This window comes from Chiloscyllium plagiosum, unplaced genomic scaffold, assembly GCF_037043375.1.
Source record: "Chiloscyllium plagiosum isolate Xiang-an unplaced genomic scaffold, Cpla_swu_hap1 HiC_scaffold_35, whole genome shotgun sequence".
Classification (NCBI taxonomy): domain Eukaryota; kingdom Metazoa; phylum Chordata; class Chondrichthyes; order Orectolobiformes; family Hemiscylliidae; genus Chiloscyllium; species Chiloscyllium plagiosum.
Window position 1 is genome coordinate 56,483,436 of NW_028270173.1, and position 19,670 is coordinate 56,503,105.

At 46.0% G+C, this 19,670-nt stretch overlaps 1 protein-coding gene across 1 annotated transcript in view; it reads right to left on the reverse strand.

Annotated features, from left to right (window-relative positions):
* The window catches only part of LOC122541272 (uncharacterized), a 57,366-nt gene that overhangs the window by 16,818 nt on the left and 20,878 nt on the right, over positions 1-19,670 (reverse strand). Inside the window, 2 exon segments of the mRNA XM_087979704.1 lie at positions 1,234-1,329; positions 1,332-1,490. Coding sequence (XP_087835830.1) covers positions 1,234-1,329; positions 1,332-1,490 — 255 coding nt within the window.

Here is a 19,670-nt window from a genome sequence, read left to right on the forward strand (position 1 = left end):
CAAAACAGGAAATGTCGTGGGCAGTGAGGAAGGTTATCTCAGAGTACAGTGGGACCTTGATCAGATGGGCTGAGGAGTGGCAGATGGCGATGAATTTAGATAAAAGTGAGGTGTTGCATTTTGGGTAAATCATAGCAGCATTTACACAGTTAATGGTAGGGTGCTGGGGAGTGTTGCCAAACAAACAGACCTTGGGGTGTAGAGTCATAGTTCCTGAAGGTGGAGTTACAGACTGACAGGATAGTGAAGAAGGTGTTTGGTCTCCTTGCCTTTATGGGTCAGTGGATTGGGTACAGGAGTTGGGATATCATGTTGCAGCTGTACAGGACATTGATTCAGCCACTTTTCGAATGCTGTGTTAAATTCTGGACTTCCTGCAGTAGGAAATATGAAAGGGTTCAGAAAAGATTTACAAGGTTTGGAGCGATAGGGAGAGACTGAATAGGCTGGGGCTATTTTCCCTGAAGTGTTGGAGGCTGAGGGGTGACCTTATAGAGGTTTACAAAATCATGAGGGGCATGGATACGATAAATAGACAAAGTCTGTTCTCTGGGGTCGGGGAGTCCAGAACTAGAGGGCACAGGTTTAGGGTGAGAGGGGAAAGATATAAAAGAGACCTAAGGGGCAACCTTTTCACGCAGAGGGTGGTACGTGTATGGAATGAGCTGCCAGAGGATGTGGTGGAGGCTGGTACAATTGCAACATTTAAGAGGCATCTGGATGGGTATATGAGTAGGAAGGGTTTGGAGGGATATGGGCCGGGTGCTGGCAGGTGGGACTAGATTGGGTTGGGATATCTGGTCAGCATGGATGGGTTGGACCGAAGGGTTTGTTTCCATGCTGTACATCTCTATGACTCTGTGACTCTCTGTTACTGCATAGGGCCAGGTTTGAAGAAACAGCGATACTCACATAACAGGAAGAACCACGTTGTGTGACATTGTCTGGTGTCAGGGCTCCCATGACTGAGCAACACAAAATGGCTGCTGGCTGCCCATGGTTAATGCAGCAGGACATGGCTGACAGTAGTTACAGCACTTCGGACAATGTTTGCTTCACGTAGCCTTCACATGGAGGACAATAGTAACTCTGTATAATCAAGGTTACTGACTGAGAGAGAAGGTGCAGCTGCAGTTGCTTTCTTGGTTAAGAACATTTCATGCTAATTAGTTGTTTTTCTTGAATTATTTAATCAATCTGTTACAACAGAAAAATCAATCAGCCAGATCTTACCAGACGTCTGGTTTGTCCTCTTCATTATTGTACTCATAGTTTCCTTCGCCATGTTTCCATGTTTGTTCACCTGGTCTGAGATATAATTCCAGAAATATCGCAGAATTCTGCCATGAACTGCTGTCTGGGGATGTACCGTTGGGTTTTACTGTCACGTGAACCGATTATAACTCCATTGACTATTGCACTGTTTGTAACCTCAGGAAAACCCTTCAATCCAGCAACAATTGTGTAAATCCGAGTGAGTGCATTAGTCTCTATAAAGCAAACAATGAAAGCAGCGAGTTACTCAACACCAACATAAACATTATATTAATGTACCTGGGCTACAAAACCAGAATCACCTCACAGACATCAGGGACATCGTTATTGTGAGACTGCCCTCAAAATCACTTTCAACATTTTATATCAGTAAAGGTCAGGCTGAAAACAATTATACACACTTCCAGGTGGTCAAAGTGAGGCCTATCCACACAGTGACAATCTCCAATAACCCACCAAATTATAACACTGTCAGAATCCTGTCTGATATCATCAACAGAATCAGATTCAACTAGGTCAGAATTAGCTGCTGCAGCCTCTCAGAACAGGGAGTTAACACAGAATCAGGGTTACTCAGATACTCGATGGAGTCAGTGTGGACACAGGGAAAAGATTGGCACCATAATCCAGGGATTGGAATGTTAAACAGAAAATCATGAACCTGGAACAGGAACCTGGGATACACCTAGTGTATCACTAACCTGGAACAATATCCCAGGATAACTTGAAGCAGGATTTTGGTCATGGTCCATCTGGACTGAGGAATTGACGATATCTCATGAGCAGATTAATCACCAGAACCAGGAAAGATGTGGTGTGAATGAATCTGGATTGAAATGAAGAGAAACAGGAATATTTTGGGAGGATGAAGTGTGAGACTGTGGGGGACAGTTACTGTGTGAACAGTCTCTCTGTCAAACAGGGGGGTGGACAATCCAGAGCAGGATCCCCACTGTCCTTCACTGAGCTTTTTAATCAGCCCTTTATACACGGCCAGTAGGATGTTGGTGTCTGAGATAACCCGGCCTATTCAACCATGAGGGCATCACAGCTGAGCCTGGGCTGGGTTAAACATGGAGTCTCCTTCTCCTCCCCGCAGTGTTTACAAGACTTTAGACCAGGAATGACGAAGCTGTTTGGCTTCTCCCAATCGATGTGAAAATTAAAATTCTCCATTGGAACCATTTCCCATTTGCTCGGGGCTTCTCTGATCTCGGGGTTTCTACATCCTGCTGTCAGGAGACCTGGACACAAATCCCATCAGAGTCTCCCAAGCAGAATAAATCCTGCTGCCTTCAATGTGTAAAAGATCAGGCTGGCTGTATAACAGGCGGCTGGTCAAACATCCCCCATTTCAAACTCTCACCAAGAGATTCACATTCACCCCAGACAGAGAGAGAGAGAGAGAATGGAAAGCTGAATTCTGTACTTACCGGGAGAGACCCGGGAAAAACACAGCGAGATGGAGAGAAAGATCAGCAACATTCTGGGAATCCACTCTCCCTATTCCAGTCAGGGACTGGGAAAAAAAAGTGATTGGAAAATATCTGCTGTTCACAAACTGAAAAATTAACAAAATAAACATTCTTTCCTACCCATGATGCCATTTCCCGGTCGACAAAGTAATTTGATCATTTGCTGAACTTGAAGTTGCCGAACCAGTCTCAGTCCCAGTCTCAGTAAAAAACCCAATAAAGAGATGAACAGATTTCTGTCACCAGTTCCCAGGGAGATCAGACACAGACAGGTTGAGTTACTCGCTGTGAAACAGACACAGGGAAAACTGACCTTTCTCCCGTTGGCAGGACACAGGGGGTGGGGTCTTTGTGGGGAAGCCTTCGGTGGGTCGGGTGGACTTGTTGGGCCAAATGGCCTGTCCCCATACTGTAGGGAGTCTATGAATCCATGATTCTAAAAACAGCCGTCTCATGTTCATTTGAAGTTGTACCAGAAGCTGACAGAAAACAATTTCAAAATCTAACGGAAGAACTTGATCAAAGTTTGAAAAAATCAAACAAAGTAACATTACAAAGTGGATAAGGCCATGAAAATAAATCAGACACATATCACAGTCTTGGAGAGACTACTTTGTTGGAGTTCAAGAATTCCCTTTGTGAAGTATTGGCAACTCATGATGAAGAGCAGAGAGTTAAAACTGCGAAGAATTTCCTTGTGTTATAAAGTGGAGGTTGAGACCCCCACCCTGTGAACTAAACCAAAATGCCCAAAGAGGAGCCCCTCACCTCATAATCTGTAAAAGGGGGTGAGCCGAGTGGTGTAACCTGTTTCTCAGCAACTTCAAGTGGTTCGCTAAAATAAATCCCTGACACTCACTATAAAATAAACTCGTCACCATCTATTTATCTAACTCGAACAGTGAGCAAATTAACTAAAGTATTAACAAGCAGAATAAATCCTGATTAACTTCTAATTATGCCCAATTACAGCAAGATTCTAATGATATGCTGTTCCAATAAAGACCAGTCCCACTTATGCATAAAAAAATTTAGTCTCTCAAAATTACATCCATGTTACGTGTCTTCTGGGATGTTCGGTGCCTCCTCTGACAATTCTTCAGTCAGGAATATTAACTAGCTGTACCATTTTTATTTTGATGGTTTTTCTCTAAGACATAGATGAGGCTGCGAGAGCCAGTGATTCTCTCTTGAGAGCTGAGGGCCATTGGCTCTGCTGGAGGGCAGTTAGCTCTGGGGTCTTTAACCAACTGCCCCCTTCCTTTATCCCCCTGATGACACATCAATATTTCACACAATAGGATTGGTCCTCTGTTGTTAAAATCATCAGCCTTAAATTTAATAGATTTTTGGTATCTAAGTCGCTGCTCAAATTAATTGGCTAAATTCAAAAGCCTGTTGTATTGAAAAACAAACTGGTGGTTAGCCTGCTAACTGCATGGTCTTTCGATGTGATGTGTCAGTTTGGGTGCTGTCTCTGTACTAGTAAACTTTCAAGCTGCTGCTCACGGACATACATTTTAAATCTCTAAGCATGGATAAAGCACACGATCTTTTAAAGGGACCGTGCAATGCTTTCTCCCAACTACTCCTAGCAATTTACAAACTCCAAATTCTAACTTTCTGCCTTCCAATCCACAAGTATTCTCCTCAACTTTGCAACACTTGTGTGAGTAAAGTTTCCTCATGTTTACCAAGAGGAGTGGGAAAAAAAATTAAGATTTTCAGAGATACGAAAGCACATCAATCTTTGTTAGGGAGAGATAAAGAGATTAGATTAGATTAGATTACATTACAGTGTGGAAACAGGCCCTTCGGCCCAACAAGTCCACACCGACCCGCCAAAGCGCAACCCACCCATACCCCTACATTTACCCCTGCACCTAACACTACAGCCAATTTAGTGTGGCCAATTCACCTAACCTGCACATTTTTGGAGTGTGGGAGGAAACCGGAGCACCCGGAGGAAACCCACGCAGACACGGGGAGAATGTGCTAACTCCACACAGTCAGTCGCCTGAGGCGGGAATTGAACCCGGGTCTCTGGCGCTGTGAGGCAGCAGTGCTAACCACTGTGCCACCGTGCCGCCCACAAAGATGTATAATTAGAAAGAGTATTGCTAGAATAGATGGAGTTCATGGTGTGAAATGTAGTGTTCTTCCCTGTAAGGCTAAGTTAGAGAGGCTGATGAAAAATGATGGGAGGAGTATCAGAAATTCTCGGTTCCAGAACAGTTTATCCTGGGATCTTTCCTGAATGTGTGATAACAAGGTAGAACAGAAGGAGAGATCAAAGAGAAAAGATAAGGAAGTTAAAATTCAATTATCAGAAACTATATTTGTTCAAGTTGTTGAGAAAAAGCAAGTACAGTTAAATAACAAAGCGGGCATTTTCCACTTCAGAGAAGTTCGCTAAGTTACAATTGAAAGGTGGAAAGATAACACAGTTTTACCAAAAAGGCAAATCTGCGCCTATCCCACAAGTCACTCTCTTAAAAATGAAATGTTGATGAGGAAATGGAGACCACCACATTCCAAGTGGGTGAAAAATGGGCAGAAGCTCATCAAGTTGTATTACTGGTGTGTGATATAAAGGAGGTGTTGTGGGTAGCACCATGAGAATTACCAGTAGGAGGTCATTTGGGAATAAGGAAAACTCAAGCAAAAATAGAAGTCTATTTTTCTTGACCTGGACTGCAGAAAGATGTTATTGCATTTTGCCAGACATGTCAGACATGTCAGCTAATTGGAAAACTCGTTTATTAATAAAACCAACACCTTTAATACCTATTCCAGCATTTGATAAATCTTTTACAGAAGTTTTGATTATTGCATCAGACCCAACCCTAAAACAAAAAGTGGGGATCAGTATTTGTTGACCATAATGGATGTGTCTCTGAGATTTCCAGAGGCCATTCCAGAATGAGATAGCATGGCTGAAAGGAGTGGAGAAGAATTACTCAGTATTTTTCCCTCATTACAGACAACCCGTAGAAATGCAATTGGAACAAGGATCAAATTTTACATCAAAGTTATTCAAGGAAATTATGAAGAGCTCAGGCATCTAAATAATTTAAATCAATTGTGTACCATCCAGAAATGGGGGAGCATTAGAACAGTGACATCAAACTTTAAATTGTATTGAATTTATTGCCACAGTGAAAAGCTTTGTCTTGTGAGCAATACAGGCAGATCACAGAGTTAAGTAGCACAGGTAAGTAAATAATAGGTAAACAGCAGTAAAAACAAAAAAAAACAAAAAAAAACAGTGACAGGCGAATGTTAAGAGTCTATGAGTCCATTCAGTATTCCAACAACAATAGGTTAGAAACTGTTTAGTAACCAGCTGGGCCGTGTGCAGGCTTCTCTACCTTCTCCCTGATGGTAGGGGGTTGTAGATGAGGTTGTAGAAAAAACATTGCTAGGGTGGGATGGATCTTTGAGAATGCTGGTTGCCTTTCCTTGACAATGGGCCTGGTAGATGGATTCTACAGATGGGAGGTTGGTCTTTATGATTGTCCGGGCTGAGTTCACCACTCTCTGTAACTGTCTCCGATCTTGAATGGTACAGTTGCCATACCAGGTAGTGATACATCCAGACAGAATACTCTTGAGTAGTACACCTATAAAAGACGTGCATCATGCCGAATTTCCTCAGTTGTCTGAGGAACAAGAGATGTTGTTGGACCTTTGTAACTAGTGTATCCACATGAAGAGTCCAAGAAAATTTGTTGTTGATGGTCACTTCCAGGAGCTTGACACTCTCCACTCGTTCCATCTCTGTGCTGTTAATGTGTAGGGGGAAGGGGTGGGGGGGGGGCATGAGTAACATCCCACTAATGAGTTCCTTGGTTTTGCCGGCATTGAGAGCTCGATTGTTCTCAATGCACCATTTTCCAGGTCTTCCACTTCCCCATCTGTAGTCTGTTTCATTGCCATCTGAGATTCGGCCGACTGTGGTGGTGTCATCAGCGAACTTGTAAATGGCATTAGTCTGGTATTTGGTGACACAGTCATGGGTATACAGTGAGTACAGTAGGGGACTGAGTGCAGACCCCTGGGGGACTCCAGTGTTGAGTGTTAATGAGGATGAAATATTGTTCCCAATCTTCACTGATTGTGGCCTGTGGGTCTGGAGAGTGAGGATCCAGGTGCAGAGAGTGGAGCTCAGTCTGAGATCACTAAGGTTAGTCATCAGTCTCGAGGGGATGATAGTGTTGAAGGCTGAACTGTAGTCAATGAGTAGGATTCTTATGTAGATGTTCTTGGTGTCAAGATGTTCTTGGGAGGAGTGAAGGGCAAGTGATGTGGCATCTGACGTAGATCTGTTGGTCCGATAGGCAAATTAGAGTGGGTCAAACAGTAGTGGGGAAGCTGGAGTTGATTAATGCCATGACCAGCCTTTCAAAGCACTTCATGCCCACCAAGGTTGGGTCACTGGGCGGTAGTCATTGAGACATACAGCATGAGCCTTCTTAGGCACAGGGATGATGTTGGCCCTCTTGAAACAGGCAGAGACAGTGGCCTGCTCCAGGGAGAGGTTGTAGATGTCCGAGAAGACCTCTGCCAGTTGGTCTGTGCATGCTCTGAGTGCACGGCCTGGTACTCCGTCTGGTCCCATCGCTTTCCTTGGATTCACACGCAGGAAAACTGACCTGACCTCTGATGCAATGACTGTTGGGATAGGTTCATCAGGACTTGTTGGAATAGGTGTTTCCTCTCCACTGAAATTCTGCCCAAAGTAAGCATAGAAGGTGTTGAGACGATCTGGGAGGGATGTGTCATCGTCTGCTATCTAGCACTGTCTCTTTTTCAAGCCTGTGATGTCATTCAGCCTTTGCCATAGTTGCCGGGTGTCTGTCTGGGTCTCGAGTTTGGATCAGTTTTGATCCTTGGCTGTCTTCATGGCTCTGTGAAGGTCACACCTGGATTCCTTATATTTGAGTGGGTCTCCTGATGTGAGGCCTCACACCTGGTTTTTAGCAGGTTCTGTATGTCCTGATCCATCCAGGGTTTCCTGTTGGGGAACACCCGGATTTCAACACTATCTTGAGGGCAGACAGTCAAGACCATCCAGGGGATTGTGTTATGAACCAGACCAAATCCCCTCAAAATATTCAGAAGATAGTCTGGACACTAACTTTTTCTTATTTTAAAGCTCAACATGAGATGCTGCATTCCAGATGCAATTTGATTGGTCCATCTACCGGATTTAACGCAGAACACACTTTATTCCCCCGCTGTAGTCAAAATACAACAAAATAACAACTCTATTAAAAACATAACAGAATAATTGAAGCAATAACTATTAGTAATTAACTGTTCCAATAGAGTAATATCCCATAAATATATTATTGGTAAATTGTAAATTCAGAAAACAGACTGACTCACATCCAACTGCAATAACAGGAAGAGAACCCCCAGCTTTTGGCTGTAACTGAGAGAGGGATAAATAGATTCCACGTCTTCAAAACCCAACAGCAACTGTTGAAAGGTATAAAAAAATCCTGGTTCTGTGGGAGCCTGCCCCCACAGGGTCATTCAGGCTGCTTCTATTATTCCAACTTATAAAAACCCCAAGGCCTCACAAGCTGTTTACTCTCACGGTTCAGCTGGACTGCTCAGTACCTCTGCCTTAAAATTGCTCTTCAATAAAAACAAGGGTAAAATCCATCATTTAATGCCACAGTGTCATCACAACTGGGAGAACAAAATTGTATTTGTACATTTTTTGCAATTTGGGATGTACCTAATAAATCAGCTAAATTTGAATTTGTATTCGGACATGAGGTGGGGGGACCATTTAAATTAATTAAGGAAATATTGAAGAGTCAAGAGTTCAGAGACGAAATATTTGGACAATGTGATAAATATTAGGGAGAAATTATATAGAGTGGGTGAGTTGGCTGGACAGCATGTAAAGCACACTCACTTTCGGAGCAACGCTCCTTCATCAGGTAATGGATGATCTTGTCATTTTCAGACACATGTGGAAGGATCATTTGGAGTATCTCTCAGAATTATTTAATCAACTTCAGAAGGCGTGCTTGGTGCTAAACCTGGTGAACAGTGAGTTCACAAAAATCCAAGTCATGTTCTTCCGGCATATCATTGGACAGATGGCCCCATAAGCTGTGAAAGGAAAGGGTAATGGGGAGGTTCCCACACAGTCGACAAAAAGAGGGCTGAGGAGTAGCAGATGGTGTTTAATTCAGATAAATGTGAGGTACTGCATTTTGGGAAAGCAAATCTTGGCAGGACGTATACACTGAATGGTAAGGTCCCAGGGAGTGTTGCTGAACAAAGAGACCTTGGAGTGCAGGTTCATAGCTCCTTGAAAGTAGAGTTACAGGTAGATAGGATAGTAAAGAAGGCATTTGGTATGCTTTCCTTTATTGGTCAGAGTACAAGAGTTGGGAGGTCATGTTGCGGCTGTGCAGGACATTGGTTAGGCCAGTTTAGCAATATTGCATGCAATTCTGGTCTCCTTCCTTTCAGAAAGACGTTGTGAAACTTGAATGGCTTCAGGAAATATTTATAAGCATGTTGCCAGGGTTGGAGGATTTGAGCTATAGGGAGAGGCTGAATAGGCTGGGGTGATTATCCTGGAGTGTCAGAGACTAAGGGGTGTCCTGAGAGGTTGATAAAATCATTAGGGGCATGGATAGGATAAAACAAAATATTTTCCCTGGGGTGGAGGAGTCCAGAACTGGAGGGCATAGGTTGTGGATGAGAGGGGAAAGATCTAAAAGAGACCTCTAGGACAACGTTTTCACATGGAGTATGTTACGTGTATGGAATGAGCTGGCGGAGGAAATGGTGGAGGCTGGTACAATTGCATTTAAAAGGCATCTGGAAGGTTAAATGAACAGGAAGGGTTTGGAGGGATATGGGCCGGGTACTGGCAAGTGGGACTGGATGACGTTGAGATAACTGGTCAGCTTGGATGTGTTGGACCGAACTGTCTGTTTCTGTGCTGTACATCTCCATGACTCTATAACCGGTTTTTATCAAAGGATTGAGATAGATTTTTCTTGGGAATGTGGTTCCACAAATTGAACAGTGGATCCCAGATCCACCAGGTCAGAATCCTGATTCTTCAGGTGAGACTTTCCCCAGGAGTGGCTCCATCCAGTGTCAGCAAGGTGATGGCTCTCACAGTCGAAGGGATCTTCAGGGCTGGTTTCCCTCACCCTTTCTCATCTTCAACAACTTGTTCCCAATGACAAATATCTGTGTTGCTTTGTGTCAGAGTCACTTTTAAACAGACATTATAATCTTACTGTTCACTCTGAAATTACCCAGAAAACACCATCTTCAGGATTAGATCCTCAGACACTGGAACCACATGAGCTGAACATTGTCACCGTGATTCATGGTCAGAGCATCGATAGCTGGCAGCTCAGTTTTTAGACGGACTTTAGTGTCAGGATCTTGTTTAACCACCTGATCTCCATTGGCAGTGTCAGGTAGCTCAGGGGAAAGTGATTCCAGATCATAATGTGTTCTGAATACATGACCCACATTTCACAGACAGGGAGCGGGATCCTGTCAGTAGGTGGATTGCACAGAGTGAGAGAGAAAAGGCAGATAATGAAAGGGAGATGGACAGATATCGGTCAGTGTTAGATATGTCAGTGTGCACTCATACACAGCTCACTCAGGAGTGTAGAGAGATATACACGGATGGGGATAAGTACAAAGGCAGAGACATCTGTTTGCACCCACACACAACATACAGATGGACATACACACACAGATATAGATACAGTGTTAGATCAAGATATCCAGTGATGGTTCATTATCTGGATGGCGTTGGTCCTTCATTGTGCAATGATGGAGATGTTAGGAAGGTAAAATTCCAGTCTACCACAGAGTGGTACCCAGACCTCATTAACCTCGAGCTCTTCAAGAACACTTCCACGACTGTTTGAAGGGATTGACACCATGAACCATTGACCTTTCAGACACGTAGGGTAAGATGGATCCTCCCCACAGCTCCTCCAGTTCCATCTGAGAGATTAAATATGACCATCCTCTTTCCTGGTTGGAATCTCCAGGACTGGTTGGTCAAGTGGTTAGTTGAGAAGCTAATGAGAACAGGCTCTTGTTTTAAACAGGACTGAGTTTACTTCATGGTAACAGCTCAGTTCAGGATACACTGGCGTTGGGGAGTGAGGGGGACATTGTTTTACAGACGATGAGGGAGATATCCATGCTGGGTCTCACCCCTTCAACATCCACAGCTGATCTCTTCACCCAAGTCCATGTGACATCATCATAATGGGCAGTGCTTAATGTACTCCTCAGCATTAACCCTTTCAGAGCCAAACCTCATTTACCAATAATATGTGAGACCCAGAATGGGGCATTTCATGTAAAGGGATTTCAAGTCCCACAGATGCTGAATGAAGCAAGGTCTTTGTCTGCAGCCCTCCCACCACACTACAGGAAGAGATTGAGGACCTCATAAAACCCCTTGAGTGAGCTGTCTGATTAAGGTGATGTGTATATTGTAAAATATAACCGACAATTATAAATGTAGTGAGGCAGCTCAGAGAGCCACAGACTGCACTGAAAGAATGTGACTGACTTTGCACTTTGTGTCATGTAAATTGGATCCAATACGGAATTTTTTTTTTACAATTTTTACAAAGCAAATATGCAAATGAGAAAACAATCTTTTCCTATTTATATCATTGAACTGACTGTAAATGCTGATAATTGTGGTTAGTCATCAATAAATAATTGTTCATTGTTGATTGAATTCATTGCTAATAATTTCACGAGATTTTCACTCAGCAGCTTGTGGGTCCTCGTATCAGCAGTTGTTGAGGGTCAGTTCAATGTGATCTGGGAGAGGTAAGGCCATTCATGGGTCACAGGTCAGTATCAGTCACTGCTAACCCTCGGCTGGCTGGGAATCCCATGGACCCTGGTGTTCTTCCTGGTACTGAGTCTAATTCAGGACACAGTCACAGGGGAGACACTCAGACCCTGGGGGAGGGAGGGGAATGCAGAGAGAGAAATGAAGAGTGTGGTGTGGGGTCTTCATGGAGTGGATTAATGACAGAGAGTGGTGTGGGACGTTTAGTTCCAGAGGCTCCAGTATGGGAGTTGATGGTGAGAGTCTGGTACAGAGAATCCAACATGGAGATTCAGCTGGTTCCCTGCAGTCATGGGAGAGCCCATCTCCCCAGTGATCCTCATGGAGCATTCCATGTGCTGGAGACAGACCCACAATGTCATTAGGGAGGGAGGGAATTCCAAGATTTGGAGCCAGTGACAGTGAAGGAATGGATGGTCAGGATGGTGAGTGGCTTTGAGGGAACTTGCAGATGATGGTGTTCCTCGGTGAAGCTACAGAACAGGACGAGGTTGCAGAAACAACAGGAGCAGCAGAGACAGAGCTCAGTGATTCCACAACCAACAGATCAGATCTGCTGTCCTACCACATCCAGTCATGATCATTCATCAACTCAATGTAGGAGGAGGAGGCTCCACTTGGGTTGCTGGATTCCTGCTCCAGGGACAATCCCGATGTACCGTCACCTCCCCCAGTTGGAAGGACTGAGCCATATGTTTACTGTGAGAGGGGGATCCCAGGGTCCTAGTGCTGTCCTGATGCTCCTGAGCTGGTGGGGGAGGCCTCTTCTCAGCCCCAGCCTTACTGGCTCAGAGCCTGAACCTCAGCCTGGCTGTGCTGGAGCTTCCCCGTCACTGGGACCGGGTCATCACTTAGCACTTGTTCCATTTTTCTGCTTCTGCAGCTTCACATCAAACAATGGATCAAATTTCTCAACAAATAGGGTGCAGTCTCCAAAGATTGTTGTATTATTGGTTTTTCCAGTTTGTAAACAGAAGCTTTTTCCCCTCAGAGTGTTTAATTCCCAGTCCCTGATTGGAATAGGGACAGTGCATTCCCAGAATGTTGTGATCCTTTCCTTTACCTCCCTGTGTTTTTCCTGAGTCTCTCCCGATAAGTCTCTCCCGATTCTATCTCTGTGAACTGGGAGATTAAAGGCCATTCATGAATCATAGAATCCCTACAGTGTGGAAACAGGCCATTCGGCCCATTGAGTCGACACCGACCCTCTCAAGATTTTCCTACCCAGACCCACCACTGTATTCCATCCCATAACCGTGCATTTTCCACAGCTAATCCACATGCACATCCCTGGACACTGGGCAATTGAGCATGGCCAATCCACCCAAGGTGCACCTGTTCGACTGCGGCCGGAAACTGGAGCACCCGGAGGAACCCCATGCAGACTCAGGGAAACTCCACACAGACTGTCACCCAAGGCTGGAATCAAACTCAGGTCCCTGGTGCTGTGAGGCAGAAGTGCTAACCACTGAGCCATGGTGCCACCCTGGGTCATGGGTCACAGGTCAGTATCAGTCAGTGCTAACCCTCGGCTGGCTGGGAATCCCATGGACCCTGGTGTTCTTCCTGGTACTAATTCAGGACACAGTCACAGGGGAGACACTCAGACCCTGGGAGGGGGGAGTGTGGAAGGGAGAGTGCAGAGAGAGAAGCACCCAGGCTCACCCCCAGGGTCAAGATTCTGGGTCATGTGGCAAAGAGAATTGGGCTATTCTACCAGGAAAGGAAGCACCTGATGGGATTTATAAAACATTATCCAGTCTGGAAACGAGAAATCTGAGATTGGTTTCAAACTAAACCGAGAGATTCAGAACAGGAGGACACAGTTACAGTGAGATAGATTCTTCACCCAGTCAGTGATCAATGAGCTAAACCTGACAGAGAGTTTAATGTGAGGGAACATGGAGTGGATTAATTACAGAGAGTCAGGTTGGCCTATGGGCTATTGTGAAAAGGAGTTATAACAGAGTTATTTGCATCATATAATCACAGAGAATCCGCTATGGGGTTTGGTGGGAAGAGTCGGCTAGAAAGAGCAAACTTTGGGGGTGAGGGGTGGGGGTGGGATTGATGGTGAGAATCAGGGACAGGGAACCCAGTGTGGGGGGGGGGGGGGGAATTGATGGTGCAAGTCAGGTACAGAGAACCCAGTGTGGGGGTGGGATTGATGGTGTGAGTAGTGTACAGAGAACCCAGTGTGGGGGGTGGAGGGGGAATTGATGGTGAGGGTCAGGTACAGAGAACCCAGTGTGGGGGGCGGAGGGGGAATTGATGGTGAGGGTCAGGTACAGAGAACCCAGTGTGGGGGGCGGAGGGGGAATTGATGGTGAGGGTCAGGTACAGAGAACCCAGTGTGGGGGGCGGAGGGGGAATTGATGGTGAGGGTCAGGTACAGAGAACCCAGTGTTGGAGGGGGGGGGAGTTGGGGGATTGATGGTGCGAGTCAGGTACAGAGAACCCAGTGGGGTGGGGGGGGGCGGGGGAAGAGTGGGGGATTGATGGTGAGAGTCAGGTACAGAGAACCCATTGTTAGAACATAGAACAGAGAACAATACAGCACAGAACAGGCCCTTCGGTCCACGATGTTGTGCCAAACATTTGTCCTAGCTTAGGCACACATCCATGTACCTATCCAATTGCCGCTTAAAGGTCACCAAAGATTCTGACTCTACCACTCCCACAGGCAGCGCATTCCATGCCCCCACCACTCTCTGGGTAAAGAACCCACCCCTGACATCTCCCCTATACCTTCCACCCTTCACCTTAAATTTATGTCCCCTTGTAACACTCTGTTGTACCCAGGGAAAAAGTTTCTGACTGTCTACTCTATCTATTCCTCTGATCATCTTATAAACCTCTATCAAGTCACCCCTCATCCTTCGCCGTTCCAATGAGAAAAGGCCTAGCACTCTCAACCTATCCACGTACGAACTATTCTCCATTCCAGGCAACATCCTGGTAAATCTTCTCTGCACCCTCTCCAAAGCTTCCATATTTTTCCTAAAGTGAGGCGACCAGATCTGCACACAGTACTCCAAATGTGGCCTAACCAAAGTTCTGTACAGTTGCAACATCACTTCACGACTCTTGAATTCAATCCCTCTGCTAATGAACGCTAATACACCATAGGCCTTCTTACAAGCTCTATCCACCTGAGTGGCAACTTTCAAAGATCTATGAACAAAGACCCCAAGATCCCTCTGTTCCTCCACCTCACTAAGAACCCTACAATTAACCCTGTATTCCGCATTCTTATTTGTCTTTCCAAAATGGACAACCTCACACTTGGCAGGGTTGAACTCCATCTGCCACTCCTCAGCCCAGCTCTGCATCATATCTAAGTCCCTTTGCAGCCAACAACAACCCTTCTCACTATCCACAACTCCACCAATCTTCGTATCATCTGCAAATTTACTGACCCACCCTTCGACTCCCTCATCCAAGTCATTAATAAAAATTACAAACAGCAGAGGACCCAGAACTGATCCCTGCGGAACTCCACTTGTAACTGGGCTCCAGGCTGAATATTTACCATCTACCACCACTCTCTGACTTCGACCGGTTAGCCAGTTTTCTATCCAATTGGCCAAATTTCCCTCTATCCCATGCCTCCTGACTTTCCGCATAAGCCTACCATGGGGAACCTTATCAAATGCCTTACTAAAATCCATGTATACTACATCCACTGCTCTACCCTCATCCACATGCTTGGTCACCTCCTCAAAGAATTCAATCAGACTTGTAAGGCAAGACCTACCCTTCACAAATCCATGCTGGCTGTCCCTAATCAAGCAGTGTCTTTCCAGAAACTCATAAATCCTATCCCTCAGTACCCTTTCCATTACTTTACCTACCACCGAAGTAAGACTAACTGGCCTGTAATTCCCGGGGTTATCCCTATTCCCTTTTTTGAACAGGGGCACAACATTCGCCACTCTCCAGTCCCCTGGTACCACCCCCGTTGACAGTGAAGATGAAAAGATCATTGCCAAAGGTACTGCAATTTCCTCTCTTGCTTCCCACATAATCCTAGGATATATCCCGTCAGGCCCGGGGGACTTGTCTATCCTCAAGTTGTTCAAAATGTCCAACACATCTTCCTTCCTAACAAGTATCTCCTCTAGCTTACCAGTCCGTTTCACACTCTCCTCTTCAACAATACGGTCCCTCTCGTTCGTAAGTACTGAAGAAAAGTACTCATTCAAGACCTCTCCTATCTCTTCCGACTCAATACACAGTCTCCCACTACTGTCCTTGATCGGACCTACCCTCGTTCTCGTCATTCTCATGTTTCTCACATACGCATAAAATGCCTTGGGGTTATCCTTGATCCTATCCGCCAAAGATTTTTCATGCCCTCTCTTAGCTCTCCTAATCCCTTTCTTCAGGTCCCTTCTGGCTATCCTGTATTCCTCCACTGCTCTGTCTGAACCCTGTTTCCTCAACCTTATGTAAGCCTCCTTCTTCCTATTTACAAGACATTCGACCCCCCTCGTCAACCAAGGTTCCCTCACACGACCATCTCTTTCCTGCCTGACAGGTACATACATATCAAGGACACGTCCTATCTGTTCCTTGAAAAAGTTCCACATTTCCACGACATCCTTCCCTGACAGCCTGTGCTCCCAACTTATGCTCCTCAGATCCTGTCTTACAGCATCATAATTACCCTTCCCCCAATTGTAAAACCTACCCTGTTGCACGCACCTATCTCTCTCCATAACCAAGGTGAAAGTCACAGAATTGTGGTCACCATCACCAAAATGTTCACCCACTAACAAGCCCATCACTTGTCCCGGTTCATTACCGAGTACCAAATCCAAAATGGCCTCCCCTCTGGTCGGACAATCTACATACTTAGTTCGAAAAGCTTCCTGGACACACTGCACAAACACTGCCCCATCCAATCTACTTGATCTAAAGAGCTTCCAATCAATATTTGGGAAGTTGAAATCGCCCATGACTACTCCCTGTGGCTTCTGCACCTTTCCAAAATCTGTTTCCCAATCTGTTTCTCCACATCTCTGCTGCTATTTGGGGCCTATAGTAAACACCCAACAAGGTGACTGCACCTTTCCTATTTCTGACTTCAGCCCATACTACCTCCAAAGGCAGATCCCCCTCGAACTGCCTTTCTGCAGCCGTTATACCATTTCCAATTAGCAACGCCACCCCCCTCCTTTTTTTACACCCTCCCTATTCCTACTGAAACATCTTTAACCAGGAACCTCCAACAACCATTCCTGTCCCTTTTCTATCCACGTTTCCGTGATGGCCACAACATCATAGTCCCAGGTACCGACCCACGCCTTAAGTTCACCCACCTTATTTCTGATACTCCTTGCGTTGAAGTATACACACTTGAGCCCATCTCTGTGTCCGCAAGTATTCCCTGTCAGTGCTACCTTCTCCACAGCTTCCCTACATTCTTGGACATCCTGACAAACAGCTCGCTACCCTGTTGAGGGGGGGGGAGGGAATTGATGGTGAGAGTCAGGTACAGAGAACGCAGTGTTGGGGGGGGAGGGGGGGAATGATGGTGAGAGTCAGGTACAGAGAACCCAGTGTGGGGTGGGGGAGGGGGTATTGATGGTGAGAGTCAGGTACAGAGAACCCAGTGTGGGGGGGGGAGGGGGGATTGATGGTGAGAGTCAGGTACAGAGAACCCAGTGTGGGGTGGGGGAGGGGGGATTGATGGTGAGAGTCAGGTACAGAGAACCCAGTGGGGGCCGGGTGGTTACAGCCCATTCTCTGCACCCTGCTCCTACCAATACCCATCATATGGGAACACATTTCCCCATTAAACCTCATGGCACACCCCCTCCCTTCCCTCCTGTGCGATGTGAACAGGTCGAGCAGATGAAGACTGTGTGTCCATGAGGTACTGTGGGTCATCAACACCAGCAGAACTGCATTCCAATACAAACTGTAACCTCATGGCTCACCCCAACCCCCAGTCTCTCATTACCACCAAGCCAGGGGACCAACCCCGGTTCAATGAGGAATGTGGGAGGGATCACAGGAGCAGGACCAGGCAGAGCTGAAAAATTATGTCTTTTTTATTCACTGGAGAGACGTGGGAATCACTGGCTGCTGGAATTTATTTCCCATCCCAAACGCTCCTTGCGAAGGTGGGGGTGAGCTACCTTCCTGAACAGCAGCAGCTCATGTGGTGGTGGGAGGGAATTCCAGGATTTTGACCCAGTGACAGTGAAGGAAGTGCAATATACTTCCAAGTCAGGATGGTGAGTGGCTTGGAGGGGAACTTGTAAGTGATGGTGTTGGTCAGTGAAGTGACAGATCAGGACTGATTGTGCAGTAAACAGCAGAGGGAGTAGAGTCAGAACTTAGTGTTTCCACAACCGATAGATAAGATCGAAGCTCTGCTGTCCTGTCACATCCAGGTGTGAACATTGAACAACTCCCTAGAGAAGAAAGACGCTTCTCATTCTGGAATGATACTTTGGTCACGGGATTCCTCCTCCAGAGACAATAACCATGTATCACACCTCCCCCAGTTTTTGTATTGATTCTGTTTGTGTGAGATGTGGGGGTCTCTGGCTGGCCAGCATTTATTACCCGTCCCTAGTTGCCCTTGAGAAGGTGGTGGTGATCTGCCTTCTTGAACTGCTGCTGTCTACCTCCTGTGGGTTGAGTCACAATGCCATGAGGGAGGGAAATCCAGGATTTTGACCAGCAACAGTGAAGGAATGGTGACATATTTCCGAGTCGGGATGGTGAGTGGCTTGGAGGGGAACATGAAGGTGGTGGTGTTCCCATATATCTGCTGACCTTGACCTTCCAGATGGAGGTGGTTGTGGGTTTGGAAGGCACTGTTTAAGGATCTTTGATGAATTTCCGTAGATAGCGAACACTGCTGTAACTGAGCGTCAGTGGTGGAGGGACTGGATGTTGGTGGATACAGTGCCAATCAGTTGGGTTGCTAGGTCCTGGATGGTATCAAGCTTCTTCAGTGTTGAGATGGCTGTACTCATCCAGGCAAGCAGGGAGTATTCCATCACACTCCTGACCTGTGTCTTGTAGTTGGTGGACAGGCTTTGGGAAATCAGGAGACATGTTACTTGCTGCAGTATCCCCAGCCTCTGACCTGCTCTTGTAGACACTGCATTTATGTGGTGAGTCCAGTTGAGTTTCTGATCAATGATAACTCACAAACTGTTGACAGTGGGGGGGATTCAGTGATGGTAACACCGTTGAATGCCAAGGGGTGGTGGTGAGATTGTCTCTTGTTGGTGACTTGGCATTTGTGTGGCGCAAATGTTACTTGCCACTTGTCAGCCCAAGCCTGGATATTGTCCAGATCTTGTTGCATTTGAACATGGACTGCTTCAGTGTCTGAGGAGTTGCAAATAGTGCTGAACATTGGGTAATCACTGGCAAACATCCCCATTTCTGACCTTATGATGGAGGGAAGGTCATTGATGAAGCAGCTGAAGACGGTTGGGCCTAGGACACCACGCTGAGGGACTCCTGCAGAGCTTTCCTGGAGCTGAGATGACTGACCTCCAACAACCAAGACCACCTTCCTATGTGTCAGGTATGACTCTATCCACTGGAGAGATTTCCCCCAATACCCATTGGTTCCAGTTCTACTCGAGTTCCATGATGCTGCACTCGGTCGAATGCAGCCTTGATGTCAGGGGCTGTCACTCCCACCTCCCCTCTGGAATTCAGCTCTTTTGTCCATGTTCGAACCAAGGCTGTATTGAGGTCAGGAGCTGAGTGGCCCTGGCAGAGCCCAAACTGGGCGTCACTGAGCAGGTTATTGCTGAGCAGGTGCTGCTTGATAGCACTGTTAATGACACCTTCCATCACTTTACTGATGATCGAGAGGAGACTGATGGGGCAGATTGGGTTTGTCCTGCTTTTTGTGTCTAAGATATACCTGGGCAATTTTCTACATTGTTGGGTCGATGCCAGTGTTGTAACTGGACTGGAACAGTTTGGATAGGGGAGTGGCAAGTTCTCGAGCACAAGCCTTCAGTACTATTGCCTGAATGTTGTCAGGGCCT